The 16,134-nt window shown below is 36.0% G+C and overlaps 1 protein-coding gene across 5 annotated transcripts in view; it reads left to right on the top strand.

Moving 5' to 3' along the window:
• The window catches only part of LOC134851092 (SH3 and multiple ankyrin repeat domains protein 2-like), a 68,107-nt gene extending 60,761 nt beyond the window's left edge, over positions 1-7,346 (top strand). For all 5 annotated transcript variants that reach the window (XM_063867016.1, XM_063867015.1, XM_063867020.1 and 2 more), the window contains 4 exons: positions 114-215; positions 741-2,692; positions 5,099-5,588; positions 6,611-7,346. In XM_063867016.1, coding sequence (XP_063723086.1) covers positions 114-215; positions 741-2,692; positions 5,099-5,588; positions 6,611-7,293 — 3,227 coding nt within the window. In that variant the 3' untranslated portion in view covers positions 7,294-7,346. The remainder of the gene's footprint in view (positions 1-113; positions 216-740; positions 2,693-5,098; positions 5,589-6,610) is intronic.
• Positions 7,347-16,134: the final 8,788 nt, after the last annotated feature.

Genomic DNA, 16,134 nt, shown 5'->3' with positions numbered 1-16,134 from the left:
ATTGTAATTTTCTCATTATGGGGCGATGATTTTCTGCGAACTATAATGGAGCAGAGTCCGAAGATAATTCCTTGTTCATTAATTTTATGAGTCAATAATCGCTTGACTTTTAGGAGCTCCTCAACCTCCTCAGAGGAACCCAAACACCTCATTGTCTTTGAACAGAATCAAGAGTCCTTCTCTGGATCAACTTCCTCCACACAGAGAAGCGAGTGGTTAGTACTGCTAACTAATCTTCAGCCGCTAATTTAGTTTAAGACCTCTAATCTACCTGGGAAAGGAGCAGGTTTTGAGTTGTTCAGTTCTAACGGTCGATCCTTTAAGGAATTTTTTTAAATCCCTGTTTAAATTTTCAGATCTCTCTGCTCTTTTTCAGTTTCTTGCCCCTTCTAAAAATAACAGTTAAAAGTTGCCTAAAAATTGTTCATTGGGTAATTTACTCATTAAAATATTGTCATAATTTTTTCACTGACATCGACGGTCAAGTTCAGTCAATAGGTTTTCGTAAATCAAATTTTGGAAAAAAAATTAAGAATAACAGATATATGATTGTGCAGAAAAGCAGCACGAGATGCATTAGCATAACCTAATTATCCCTTTAGCCCCCCCCCCCCTACTTCTCCGCTGAGATATGAGTCTTTATACAAACTCTTCAAAATCAGTTTCAAGCACAAAATCCGTTTTTACCAGTGCAGTGGGGGAAGATGAAAATGTAATTTTTTTTTGCTGTTAATATTTAGATGAAGACGCTACACCTGTAAACACAGCTGGGCGCCAGAAGCAAGCAAACAATCCTCCTTCTAGTTTACAAAACCTCTTTCAAGTGAGCAGTTCTCCAAATAGCTCAACAAGAACAACAAACATCAGTCAATCGGGAACCCAAGATTCTCTTAGACCAAAGCTTTTTCAAAGCGCAAGAGACTCGCCTAGAAATGCCAAAAAACTTCCGTCCAGTCAAATGTACTCCCATAGCGCCCTTGACATCCGGGAGGTTTCTGAGTCAACTGAATCTGTGAATACGAATTCCGAAAACTCGAGTGAACGAACGAAGTTTTCAACTAATGAATCAACAACAGCATTAAGCAGTTCTTCGGCGTCTACTTTAAGTTTGGCGGTACCTTCTTCCAGAAATTCCTGTTTAATTGAAGACGACGAGGAGTTGCAAATCGCAGCGAATGGTTCTCAGACTGTTTACGCCAATATTTCGTACCATAACCAAAATAACCACAAACCAGTCATTAAGTCCAAGTCAAAAGATAGCTCAAACAATGCTGCAAATCCAGCTATCAACTCTTCCTTAAAATCCACTTTCTATAATTTATCCAAAAGTAAAAAACCAGCACCCCCACCCCCACCCAAGAGGAAACCACAAGAGAAAGGATATTTGGATAACAACTTAGATTCCAGTACCGAATTTTCAACAACAGACCTCAATACAAATCTTCGCATGTCAGAAATTGCCCTGAACCAACACAGTGAAAACAGCATTAGCACGTCTGCAATTCCAGTGATTGCCAACGGCAGCAGTAGCTTTAAGCCTAAAAAATCAACCCAATTGCAACTTTTGAATACTAACAAAGAAATTAGTTTAGAAACAGAAAACTCTTCGCAGCTTTCGCAAAATGTTCAGACTCAAGAAATCTCAGTTACCATAGCTAGTAGTTCGTCGACCCAAATGTCATCAGAACCCGAACAACCTTCACCTTCCGAGGGATTCAAGTTACCTTCACCTGATTATTCGGATTCCGAGAACGAGTCCGGCGCTGATGATAACACGAGTACGACTTCTACGATACCCGAGATCAGCGAATCAGTTTACAATAACACTGATAATAACCCACACCAATTTGGTTCGGGTTTGAAAAACCGTGAGTCCGAGCTCCAGATGATGCAAGATGCGCGGAACCAGCCACTCGCACAACTCGAAGACGACGACGACGAAGATTCAGATTCCGAGTTTAACGAAGATAAACATGTTCGGCTTACTAAATATTCCCAGAAAGTCGAAAAACTTAATTTGCCGAGCGGAGATTCGGATGAAGACTCCTATACGAAACATACTTATCGAGTTTCAACTGTCCCAGAATCGGCGAAATCAAAATCCGGATCCGTATCAAACGTCGAGGACTTTGCTTTGTGTTCGCCTTCTAGTGTAATTGTAACCGAGACCCAAACTATTCAATATAAACAACCCGAACAACCAGTTTCCTTATTTCAAGGAGACTTATTGGCGGCAATCAATAAACGAAAGTCTCAGGTAGTCGACAACGATAATGTCGAAAACCCGGCAACTTCAATTGACAAAAGAGTCCAAAAGCAGTCGGAAGAAAATTCTGTTCAATATAAGCCTGGCGCCAGTACTGTTAATTTAAGATTACATCGGGAACCAGTATATGGTGATAGCTTTAAAACTACTTCTCAAATAGAGAGGGAAAACTCGGAAACATTTGCGTATACGCCCGCAGCTCCTCAGGACTCTTCGACATCATCAAGCGCTGATGCAGAAACTTCTCAGACAAGGATAAGTTCGGGATCTCTGGATTATTGCAGGCAGAATGACGTCGATGACGATGCCGACGTTGATGCATTAATCAGTCAGTTTTATGTCCCTCCGCCACCTGAGAAACTTCTAGAAGATTCTCAAGGGCCATCGCTGGCGAACTCGACAAACCAAAATTCACTACACGACCAAGTTTGTTGCTTGATTTTTTTGTTTTTTAAGATAGTCTTTTGTGTTTTTTGTCCATCTTACTATTCGTCGTTTAAGCACAATTAGCATCTTTTTAATTCTGCCGACTTTCGAAAGTATCGAATATTGATACTTTTTGAATATACATTTTCGAATGGAGTATTTATACAATCAGACATTGATGTCATTGAGCTCAAAACTGAAAAGATGTTTCACCGTTGATACTATTTTTCTCGAATTTCGAAGAAATTGATTTTTTCAAAAGCCGCTAAGTCAAAGTTTTTTATTGAAAATGTCGAGAAAAGCTAGGAAAGACAAATAAAACAAGTGAATATGAAATTATTATCGAACCGGTAGACGCGATTAAGCCAATTAGGTAAATTCCAGAAAACTTTCAAGCCGAGAAAACAAGAAAAAACCAACATTAAAACCAACATTAAAACAAATCTTGAATACAACGGGTATTTCAAATGCAAACATCCTCGAAATATTCCTGTTGGAGACATGTCCCAACATGTCTGACAAAAAGCAAATTAGGAAAATGATTCAGTGATTTTGTTTGTTGGACAAGTTGTTTACAAGAAAAAATATATGGCGCGAATTGACATTGCTTGCTAATCAAGAGCATAACAATCGCACGCTTAATTCCTTGCGCAATAATTGCGGAGCCAGAACTTAAAACCGCTCAAACAAAATTCATCGTTGAAGTTATTGTTCCGACTTTCGATACGAAAGTAACGGAATATTTGTGCTCGGGGTGGGTTTTTTTTTTCTTCAGACAAATTTCGACTTTTTAACTAGCCATTTTTGACGGAATTTTCTTATATCATTCGAAAGCTATTGTTGTCCTGAGCTCAAATTTGAAAAGATATTTCTCCTGTGATCATTTTTCGTAAAGTTATGAGGGTTTAAAGATTGCCATTTTGACCAATTTGGGACAATTAACGCGCGATATATTTCGCGCTATGAACGCGTAAGCGGAGATTTAATCCGTCTTAGAAATCGTTCCAAATTGGATGAAAGAAGCTTATTTGCCATAATTGATTTGTTACTCATTTGCCATAATTGAGCTTATTTGCCATAATTGAGCGAAATCTATTCTTTTGTACTCTATATGGCGTGTGGGGGGGATGATTTCGTAAAAAAAATTCAAATTTTAGAATTTTTTTTTTCATTTTATTTTATTACATTAACTTTTTTATGTTATTATTGCTCCATAAACCTTAAAAGGCAGTCGGAACATTCAGGGCTTCGCCCTGATACGAGCAGTCTTGTTTATTGGAACAAAACTGACTCTTCAAAAAGCGTCTGTGCAAATAGAACAAAACTGACTCTTCAAAAAGCGTCTGTGCTCAAGGAACTAAGCTGAAAAAAAATAAACAGACGGAAGATAATCCGAAAAAGCAGAAAATTTTTAGTTTGTCAAAATAAAATGTCCCGGCCCTGTTCAAATCACAAGCCTTAATCGTTTGGAGCAACTTTGTTACCTCTACGCCAGATGCGCTGGATGCTTCATTGATTTTGGGATAACTATGAGGCAAATTAAAAGACGTGTAATATGTTCACTTCCAAAATCTTGTGAACCGAGTTCTTTACGGAAATAAAACCCTGTTGTAACACCCGATACCATATGACAGCTATTGGCAAAATTAGGCTATATAAGCGAGATTTTTTGCGTTATTAAAACACGCGTAAGCGGCGGATTAAATCGTTCCAAATTGAATTAAACAAGACTGCTCGTATCAGGGCGAAGCCCTGGATGTTCCGACTGCCCTTTGAGGTTTCATGAGCAGTAATAACGAAAAAAAATTAAATATAAAATAAAATGAAATTTTTTTTTCTTAAAATTGAAAATTTTTATGAAAATCATCCCCCACACGCCATATAAAGTACAAAAAGATAGATTTTGCTCCTATTATAATATCACTTATGGCATATAAGTTTTCTTGAACCAATTTGGAACGATTTCTAAGACGGATTAAATCTCCGCTTACGCGTTAATAGCGCGAAATATATCGCGCGTTTATTGTTCCAAATTGGCCAAAATGGCAATCTTTAAACCCCCATAACTTTACGAAAAAAGGTCATAAGTGAAATATCTTTTCAAATTTAAGCTCAGGACAACAATAGCTTTTGGATGATATAAGAAAATTCCGTCAAAAATGGCTAGTTAAAAAGTCAAAATTTGTCTGAAGAAAAAAAACCCACCCCGAGCACAAATATTCCGTTACTTTCGTATCGAAAGTCGGAACAACAAGTAACTTTGTCATCTTATTATGATACGAGACGCTAAATAACCTCTTATTATTTTACATAGCGTGCGGAGGGATAAAATGAAGAAAAAAAACTATTTAGCATTAGCTCTAGAAACTTCCATATTTCTTGTTATCCTATAATTGTTTTCATCAGGGATATGAGTCGGCCAGTGCCTCGCCCGACTCAACGAGATCCGAAAGACAGCCTCCGGTTTCAACATTCTTAAAACAACGTCACAACCACCACCTCATGAACATCACTTCAGTCAACACAACAACAACATCAACAAACTCTTCTCACCTCGCAATAGTGCCTCCTAAAACCAGTTACATAAATACAAACAGTATAAGTGGACAAGGAGACAGGCCTCTATCTGCAAGTCGCACAGGTTTGAATGAAATACTCAGCGAATACGAAAACCGAAGTAAATCCACGACTCCAACGAATACTCCGACGCTACCAAATGGCAGTATGAGCTCGGAAGTATCGACCAAGAGCGTCGTAGAGACTGGTCGCAGTCCGACAGCGAAAGAGGTTTTGAGCCGGTCCAATTATCCTAAGTCGGATCGACTGTTGCAGCTGATCAATCAGTCGGTCACGCCCAGCAAACCATCGTATTTGAACACCTTCGGACAACAGAACAGTAAGACACACATTTTAGGAATCTTTTCAATTTTAGTCAATAGACGCATAGACAAGTAAGAGAAAAAATGTACCCCTACACCTCTTCACAGTGATGTTACTATGGCTATAGTTCGCTGGGGGGATGAAAGTTGACGTGGGGGAGGGGGAGGGGGAGTTGTAGTAGTTAAAATCTCGTTTAGGAAATAGTGAATTAATAGCATGACTGAAACGGGTTAAGAAAACAATTACCTACAAAAACAAAAAATGAATGCGGTCATGATGTTTCAGAAAAATGTATCGAGAATTTTCAAAAGTCCAATGTGAACCTTTCTTAGCATAGCATAACCTTTTTAAGAAAATTAAACTAGTCCTAGTTTAAAAGTTTACTATAAAAATCTTTGTAGAAATCCTTTTTTTTATTTCAAAACTCATTATTAAACTAGTCTTTAGCTTAAACAATTACCTAATTGTCTTGGATTAGTTTTAACTACGTTTTTTTAACACTTTTGTAGCTCTAAACGATTACACACAAACTGATTTGTGATAGTGAATACCGTAAGTAATATTAAAAAAATTAATTTCTAATTTGCAATATGCCACAACTGTATTCCCCTTTATTTTCGAATCGATTGTGTAGGGAAAAAATATCGTGATCTGAAACTGGCTGCTTGCGTTTATCTGGAGAATGGTTCAATTTAATTATATGTTACAGGAAAATTGTTCTGCTCACCTTATTTTTTTTCGACAAAACTGGTCAAAAAAATCATGAATAACAAATTTCACAGATAGGGAAAAATCCCAACTGGACAACATGGGATCTTTTCAAAAAAATTCGAGTTTGTCAGCAAAAAATGTTTGTTGAATTGCTTCAAAATTGTCATTTTATATCAATCATATATAAACCTTGGTGGTTTCTGATGTGCGTCTCATACAAGCGGTTACAGCACAATTGATAGAACTTCAAAGTTAGGGTTTTCATGATTTCGGTTGTTTGCAAAATGCCAAAACAAATTTTTTATAACCATTTAAATAATTTTGTAGATGTCGGCGCACTTCCCCCAAAACCACTGTTGCAACCCAAAGCAGGACCAACGCCTCCTTCCTCAGCCCCGATCCCAACCGATACATCCGACTTAAGGAACCCTTCTCAGAATGCCCAAAAACCTCTTTCGTCTGAATCTGACTTTAACATTTCATCGCCGAATACCGCCGTCACCAGTAGCAGTTTAGGCGTAGCGTCTCACACATACCCGAGATTTGACATTACTAGTAGAGAAAAACCGGACCAACCGTTAGTATCTACTCCGAGATTCAACTTGAACTACAGCGGGACTTCTGGTCGACCATTCAGCTACTCATCAGTGCAAACAAATTCAGCCAATCCGATTTCAGCTCCAAATTTGACCAATCACATTTCATCTCCGAAACCAGTTGTAGCAGCTAAGCCTAATGTTTCGACCAATAAGAATGCGAATTTAACAAACGGTGCCAGCGGTAATGTAGCATCGATGGCAATTGACATGCAGCCAGTCGAACAGTGGAGCGTAGAAACAGTTTGCGAGTGGTTGAGATCAATTAAGATGTCTGATTATGAAGACAAATTCAAATCAAACGATATTGTAGGCAGTCATTTGAAAATGCTTTCGAAAGAAGATTTGGCCGAGTTGGGAGTAACAAGTTTAGGCCACAGACTAACAATTGAAAAGGCTATAAAGCAACTGTAAAATATAAGTACTCGTCTTTTTTCGATTAAAAACCGCGTCTTTTATTTTTTAATTTGCTGGAAATTTAGTTTTTAAGTTGAAAGCGCTTTTTATTTGAGGGTCTCAAGCTTTATATATTTTCAGCACACGAAACAATTCATGGGTCTTTTAATCGAGGCTGCCATTCGGAAACAAATTGAACCCTCTTAAATTCAGAGATGCAGTTTCAGACATTCATAGTTTGTATACAAAAACAGTTATCTGGTACCGAATGACCAACTTTTGTAGTGGGAAAATTTTGGAAGTATTGATAAAGAATATTGTCATAACAAAATAGCCAAACCCTGATTTCGGATTTTGTTAAAAATTGATATTGTTTTTGGGCCAACTAACTCAAACGCTCAGATCAGTACCTTTAAGAATCAGTCAGAGAAACAATTAGAGCGAGATGAACTCAATTCAAATTCAAAAATTTGCTTTTAACGATTCATTTCAGTCTGAAATCCATGCTTAGAAAAACAAACTTTTAGAAAAAGGGATTCGATATATGAAATAACTTGTCTATGAGACAACTTGAAATATTTCGTAGTTTGATAGCTTGCCTGAAAAAAAATATAACAGTTTTTGCAAACCGAATCAGTCTACGAAACAACTTGAAATAGTTCAAAGTTTCAAGGCTTGAATAGCCTGCCTAGCATAACTTTAACTTTTCGTGAACCGATTTGTCTATGAGACAACTTGAATTGTTTTATAGTTTCATAGTTTTGAATAGCTTGCTTAGAAAAACTTTAAGTTTTTGTAAATTGATTCGGTTTATGACATAACATGAAATATTTCAAAATTTCATAGCTGGAATTGCTTGCTTGGAACAACCGAAACAATTTGCAAACCTATTCGGTCTACGAAATAAGTTGAAACTTTTTTAAAGGTTCAAAAGTTTGCCTGAGAAAAATTTAAATATTTCAGGAACCGATTCACTTCATGAAATGACTAAAAATATTTCAAATTTCCGTAGCTTAATAAATTGTTTAAGTGAAACTTGTTGATTTACTCTATGAAACATATTGAAAATTTTCAATGTTTCATAGCTTGACTAACTTGGTTAAAAAAGCTCGAACTTTTCGCGAACCGATTTGGTCTAGGAAATTACTTGATTAAGTTGAATATCTTGCTTGAGAAAACTTACACTTTTTCTAAACCGATTTCCTTCATGAAATAGCCTGAAATATTTCAAGGTTTTGAAGCTTTGATAGCTTGCTAATGAAAAACTTTTCGTAAACCAATTCGCTTCATGAAAAATCTTTAAAATTTTTCAAAGCTTCATTACTTAAATAGCTTTCTTAGAAACACTTAAATTTTTCGCCAACCCAGCAGTTTATGCATCAAATAACTTGATATATTTCAAAGTTTCATAGTTTGAAAAGCATGCTTAGGAAAATCTTGATTGTTCGTGGACTGATTCGCGTTATGAAATAAGTTGACATATTGAAATAAGTTGTTCACTTAATAACTAGCATAGCCAGTTGGTTAGTTGCAAATCAATTCGATCTATAAAATGATTCAAATTTCCATATGAATGGCTCTAATAAAAAAACTTGCTATCCGATTCCTTTCCTGAAATCACAGGAAATGTTTCAAAGTTTCATCATTGGATGGCTTCAATTAAAATATTTGAATTTTTCATTCTCCGATTCCCTATCGTAATTTGGTTTGCAAAATTTGATAGCTATTCATTCAAGCGAATTGTTCCAGTGTAATTCATCTTGAAACAGTTCGCAAAACTTTTCTTCTCAAGACATTCAAGCGATTTTTTTTTCACAGAGAGGCCAAGCAGAGCTACGCGCCACTTGCGAAACGTAAATACATGCCAAAATTCGAAAGATAATCTGGCTCTTACGAAACAAAAAGAAATAATTAAATGAATTATGTTGAAGAATTTGCCGGTTGAAAATTTTTATCGAAATCAATTAACAAAAACATGCATAGCGGATTTAAGATACACAAACTCAATTCATCTCTGCCTCAATACTATTAGATGCAAAGGATACAAAAAAAGAAAAAATTCGGCCAAAAAATTATGATCCAAAAAATCCACAATTCATCAAAACTTAGATTGCTTGCTAAAACAAAAATCAAAGTGCACGAAAGAAATAAACATTAAAGTTTCAAAAAACTTGTATACAAAAATTTTAAACAATTACTATAACAAAAATGCAGAAAAAAAATTTGAAAAACTACAACAATCCTGTCAAATAGTAAGCTGATAAGTAACGGTAAGGCAGCTGAAATACAACAAAAAGATCACAAACATGAAAAAAACACGAAAAAAAACATGAAAAAAAAACACTTATTTTTCCGAAACTTATTTTATATCACCTTGAAAGGATTGGAAATGAAATCGATCAAAACAAAATTTTGATACTAAGTTGTATTAAGCTAACTACACACACTATCAGAACAAAAAAATCAGAAACCATGCCTTCAAAAGAACTGAACAAACATTTAAAAAAACATCAAACAAAATTGCTTCAAAGTTTTTTTTTCAAACTGAAAGTCTTAGCGTGTTTCACAAATAGTGTTTGAAAAGCGTGCACATAAGAGCGTTTGCGCGTGCACGTTCTTTGAACAGAATCAGACAATTCATTTTAAAATAAACAGCTGGCATTAAACCGGCAAAAATAGGGCCGAAGTTAATAAAGTCTACTAAAAAATGTTACAGCTGAAACTTTTTAAATTATGAGATCCATTAACGCATTAACTATAGACACAGTAACTAGAAGTACTGAACGTGCAATTTGCTGAAAATGGCGATCTTGAAATAAGAAATTATGAGAACGAAATTATTTACCGAAAATAAAAAAGTCGAGTAACCGATTGAAATACCGTTGTTTATCGCAAGTGTGATAGAATTTCATATTTTAACTCGATACGCAAAAAATATGATGTTAATTTGAACCTTAAATCGATTCAAAAAAATTTTCTGATTCAAAATGTTTTTAAGCAAGCCAATCAAGCGATGAAGCTTATGAAATTTTAAAGATATTTCATACCGTAAACTGGTTGCGCAAGTTAGTTTTCTGAGAAACCTATTCCAGCAACTTAATTTGATTTTTTTTTTGAAAAAAATCATTCCATGATGTGAATAAACTTGCAAACAGCTCAAATTGCGAGCAGTTCAACCGAGAAATAAAATTTTGAAAAACTTTAAAAAAACGATTCGAATAAAACGTAAGATGTTCTAGGCTAGCCATTGAAACGAGGAACCTTTTGAAAAATTTCGAGCTATTTCTTTTTTTTACTTACACCACAATTTTTTTCTGAAAAAAAAACTTTTCAAGCGATGATATTTTGAATTATCTAAGTTTTTTCAAAGACCGAATCGATTTGCAAAAAGTTTTTGAATCACACAATGCAAGCTATTCAAGCAAAGAAACTTTGAAAACGAGGCGAAACGACTTGCGATAAATTGAGTTTTTTTTAAGCAAGCCATTCAAGGCATGATTCTCGAAAAATTAAAAATTCAATTACTGCGTGATTCGGTTCCAAAAAACGTTTCGAGCAAACTATTCATTTGTTTAAACTGAAATATTTCAAGTAAAAAAAAAAGCAGGTCGGTTCGCGAAAAAACTACAATCGGAGCAAGCTAATCACGCATTGAAATACTCAAGTTATTTCATAGAGAGAATGGGATTGCATTTAGTTTCAGTTTTTCTAAATTAAAATTAATCTGTTTCTAAGCAAGCTATTCAAGCGATGACTCTTCCAATTATTTATAGTTATTCTATTGATCGAATCGATTTGTGAAACTATTTAAAAATTTATAAGATAGTTAGTCAAGCAAAAAAACTTCAAAATAAGTCACTTTTTTATGGAGCGAACCAAGCAGACAATAGGAAAAGAGTCAATGAAAACACAGAAAAGTTTTATAAAATGATCTTGAATTAATTCAACGTTCGAATATCAAAGAAAATATGATTTTACAGCTATTTGAATTTAAATAACTTATGATTGACACTGTTTTGGAACAAAATTGACCCAACTTGAGAAAACTGGATCAGTAGCTAGCTTTTTTATTCCACTGAAAAATCTGAATAAAAATCCAACTTCGAAACAAAACTCACTCACGTTTGCTGTTCGATAGTGGAGTTTACATTCCTTTTAACAGCAGAAATCGACTGAACTTAAATAGAGAAATCAGATTCAAATTGTGAAACATTTAGTTCTGCAAAAAAAACCAATTCAACACAACCTATATTGGCAAGTGAAAACGCGACAGCAAAAACCGATGAGCCCAAATTTTTATCAAGGGGCAGTTTTTTCGGAAATGGGAAAATTGATTTGCTTTTTCTGATAGTAGATAGCAATACATTAGTGGACAAAATTAATTGCCAATTCAGTTTTTTTCTCTAAAATGCCTGTCCCCAATGTCCATTTTGGACAAAATTTCCATCGAAATTCAGCAAAAATTTTGCATAGACCAAGAAAAAATTATCAAAAGTACCCTCTATGAAATTAACAAAACTTGGTTTTAAAGACTTACCAGTGCTTTCTGGGTCTGAAAAGGCAAGTTTTCATCAACTACACGACGTTTTTCAGAACGCGTGATATTTCAAGAAACAGCTGAATATATTAAAATTGCCACAATGAACAAATCAAATTTTTTTTGCTCACATTTTTTTACGCTGCATAAACATTTTTTTCTCCGATTATTGAAGAAAGAGTTAACTCCGATGAAAAACTTAGTGCAGATGGTGAAAACTGGATTTTTCAGACCCAGAAATTTTTTGAAACTAAATTATTGATCAAAACTGGGTTTTCATTGTTAAGGTCAGGCATAATAATTTTTGAAGCCTACGAAGAAACTCCACTTGAGTTTTCACAATTTGCTTAGTTAGTTTTTTGAGGAAAGCTTTTGTGAACTTCTTGATGATGCTTTTTCAATGTCGTCCAGTTTATATGAGTTTCCACTACGTTTATTGGCTCTCAAAAACTATACAAAAAAACTTTTTCTTCGAAATTGTGTCTTTTTTGTGCATGGTGCGATTAGAGGAAGACGAAACCTTCCAACGTTCGTTAATTTGCAGCTGTCATCAAAAAGAATAACCAACAAAAAACTTTTATAACAAATAACTTTTATTGCGGAGGAAGAGCTAAGGCTCTGAAACTAAAAGAATGTTTTCCTGGCGTAAAACATATTCTGACTTTTTTTGGTACAAATTTTTAATCAAAATTTGGCCCAACTTTTGCCATGGAGTTATTTCAGGAAATCTTGCTCTGAGTATTAAAGTGCTGTTCGAAGCCATTTTATTTCATGCAAACTGTCTTAAACCATTTTGAGGTTAGTTTGTTTATTCCCAACTGTCGGTTGTCATTGGAAATTAAAAATGGAAATTCGATTATAAAATCTAAAACTTAAAAACAAATCACTGAAAAACTTTATGGTGAAGCAAATATCCGGTTCAAAAATTGTGTCCATGTCAGAACTCTCGGTCGAGTTTGACAGCAGCGCATTTGTGCGGGATGCCTCCTCCTCCTCAGTGATTCGATCCCTGGCCACAAACACACTCCCTATTGGGACTGTTTTACGACGTCCTTTTTTGGTTGACAAAAAGCACCAAATTGAAAAAAAACTCTTTGCAACTCTTTTCAATAGATTGCCGTCTGGATTAATTTACTGAAAATTATGTGCCAATAAAACTTTTGGGCCGATTTTGACATGTTTATCCAAATGATCCAAATTTTCGGGATCCCCCCTCCCGCGCAATGAAAAAGGCCTTTTAAGTTCAAAAAACGTCCAAACCCTCGGTAATTTTCGACATCCCGCGAATCACGTGCTGCACAGTAAAATCAATTTTCAGATTAATTCAATTTTCAGGCTTCAGTCATGTCTCCAACCAATCATATTCAGCGTCTAAACTGCTTTTAATCAAATAAACGTCTCATTTTGAGCTAATAATCGAAAAGATTTGGTTTTGAAAATACATTAAATTCAGTTTAGAAAAGTGAAGCTAGCTATTCGACGATACAAAACTAAATGCCCAAAAAGGCAAATCAAAATCTCATTGAAATGCAACATAGTCCAATAATTCGAAATAAGTGAAAAATTGCACAACCCATCAGCTGAAGCAAATACGTTCATGTAAGATGAACTTGGATTTCAAAAACGAATCAATCATATATTGCTTATTTTGATCAAAAGACTAACTTGTACCAGCCGATGATCCTTTTAATGCAACATAGAGCCCAGTAGCATAGTTAAACGTTAAGTTTAATCAAAAGATTGCAACAACTTCAATGATGATATTTTTATATAAATTCAAATAATCTTCTAAAAACAGAAGGACCTTTAAAGCGGCCAGAATGTAATGTATCAACTCACTAATCAAGAGAAACCGCCATCTATCTTCGTGACTGCCTCCGCGATGCAGATTTCAAAACTACAATTCCATTAATGACTCTTTCGGCTGAAATCTTGCTAGCTCGAGCAGCTGTCTCTCAATCCGAAGAAATCAATGAAATCACCTTCGACTCGTGACAATGGGAAGAGTCCCTACCCTATCCTCACAAGTCTCAAACTGTTTTCTCTATCTAGGATATCCAACTATCCAATAACTTCGTAAAAAGTTTTCTCACTCTAACTATGATAATCAACCGTTCGCACTCTTAGCGTAATCGTTTTGCCAAAGGGTAGACTATAAAGGTATGCATTTCTTTTAATTATGTTTAATTATACTTTCCACAATCCCGAAAGGGTTGATTTAGTGGTTAGCTGTTCTTTATTGTTAATGCTGCTTGCCCCTTGACCAGTATTCTATTCGCTCTATCCTCGTTTCCGTTCGCAACAACACATGAATTGTAGATTTAGGGGATTGCTGCTTTAGGTCCGTTCACAAACTTAACGGCACCGCAAAGTGATCCCTTGGACAATGAATTCAGCGGGGCGACCGAGCTTCGCTACTATCCACAACCCCGAAAGGGTTAAGTTGGTGGCAACTATTCCGTATTGTATTCTGTTACTTGCCCCTTTGTGCAGTGCTCTTCGGGCTGTCTCGTCCGCTCAGTACAACCGCAAAAATTTCCAATAGTTATTTAATTCAGCTAATATAATTCCAAATACAAGTCCTGACTTTTACTTTGGTACGCTTTTCGCAAGGTCTTAACCGAATTCTTTCTTTGACGACACTATTCTAAATTCCAAGTTCATTAGGGTTCATTCATCTCTAACTAAGTTGTGCAAATATCAAGTCCAATTCCACCTCTAAACCAAGTTATGTTTAATTAATCAATCTTCCTAAGGTTCTTTTTCAATTATCCCATTAACGTTCCGACCTCCCAGGGGTAGGAGAAGACCCTTTTTCTGAAATGCTAACTCATTTTAAGCACCTAAAATTCCGATCTATACTCTATTCCAATCCCGACATTCTAGCTATCAGGGGAACGTAATTCGCTTCTAAGGGGTCAAATCGTGCCAATTCGTTTAATGTGGCAATCAAGGCTCGGATAAGCGGGTGCTGCTGGATTGTGATGGTTAGCCCTGTTTCGTACTGGCATGTCCTCGGATCGGGTACTAGTAGCAGAGCACCGTCCGGGGTCTCGATACGTCCGTCGCAGCTCGGTCTGAGTAAGCAACTTCGACAGCCCCTTATCGGTTCTCCGCTCTCTTTCGCTCCTCTGCTGTAATTTAACAACTTATAGTCAGTGTAAACACTGGGGGAATTCACAATATCTCTAGGCCGGTCTCGCTTGCTATTTCACACCGCCGCAATATGTTCCCTTTGGTACTGACGTCAGCGGGGCAACCGATTCCCAGTACTGTTTACAATCCCAAAAGGGTTGATTTGGTTGTTGGCTGCTCTGTACTGTACTATGCTGCTTGCCCCTCGGTTTGTGCTCCTTCGAAGGTATCTCGCCCGTCAATCAATAGTCGATCGCAACAACAATTCCAATAATAAGAATGAATTAAGAAATGAATATAACCAGATACAGAGTAGTCTATAACTGGCTGAAATATAAATTAATCGTTCAATTAAGGAAAAGGGTCTGCGATTCTTATTAACCAACTAACTGCCTCCAACGGTTTATCAATATTCCACTCTTTACTATCTTTCTATCCCTCTCAACTACACTTTATCCCCGAAAGTATCTAGAAACATCACCTCACCCGATAAATTAACAACTTTCACGAAGTTGTTCCTTTAAGGCATTTATAACTTTTTCTAACCGACTTACTTAGTCTTCGTCAACTTTCGTTCTCTCTCCGTAAAGTTCGTCCGGATTGTTCGTACCTTAAGTCTATTTACCCTGAGTTTTAGTTAGAGATCCGATATTCCGTATAAGTCTTAACATTTACTTATGTGCCTCCTACGCAGCGTTCCAGTTCTTAAACCCAACAGCACTACATTAATTTAAATGCCAAGTTCGAAATGCCAATCAAAGCAATGCTAAACAAACAACAAATGCAACTCCAACTTAATTAAAGCTATGTTTACATATCAAAATGCCCAAGGACTTTATTTAATTTTCCTGTATCTTTTCCCTCATCCCATGGCTAGGATAAAGTCCCAATGAACTTAATTTCTCGTTCAACATAATCTAAAAATTTCCATACGTAACCTATTCAAATTTCAACCTAATCGACCTTCGGGGTAAGCCGTTCCCTTAACTGGGGGTCCAATCGAGCCAATAAAACATTCACCAGAAGACCAGAAGACAATGGAGCATTCTGTACAATCCTAACATTTAGAGTAATCAATTCCCCTATTTCCTCGATTATATTGCTAATTTAATATGTGCTACTTTTCTGTGCCATTGACGCATTTCTATTTATAGTTCACTCACCAAGTCAAATTGAACCCAATGTCT

The sequence above is a fragment of the Symsagittifera roscoffensis genome, chromosome 7 (genome assembly GCF_963678635.1).
Source record: "Symsagittifera roscoffensis chromosome 7, txSymRosc1.1, whole genome shotgun sequence".
NCBI lineage: Eukaryota > Metazoa > Xenacoelomorpha > Acoela > Convolutidae > Symsagittifera > Symsagittifera roscoffensis.
This window is presented reverse-complemented; position numbering and strand designations above follow the sequence as displayed.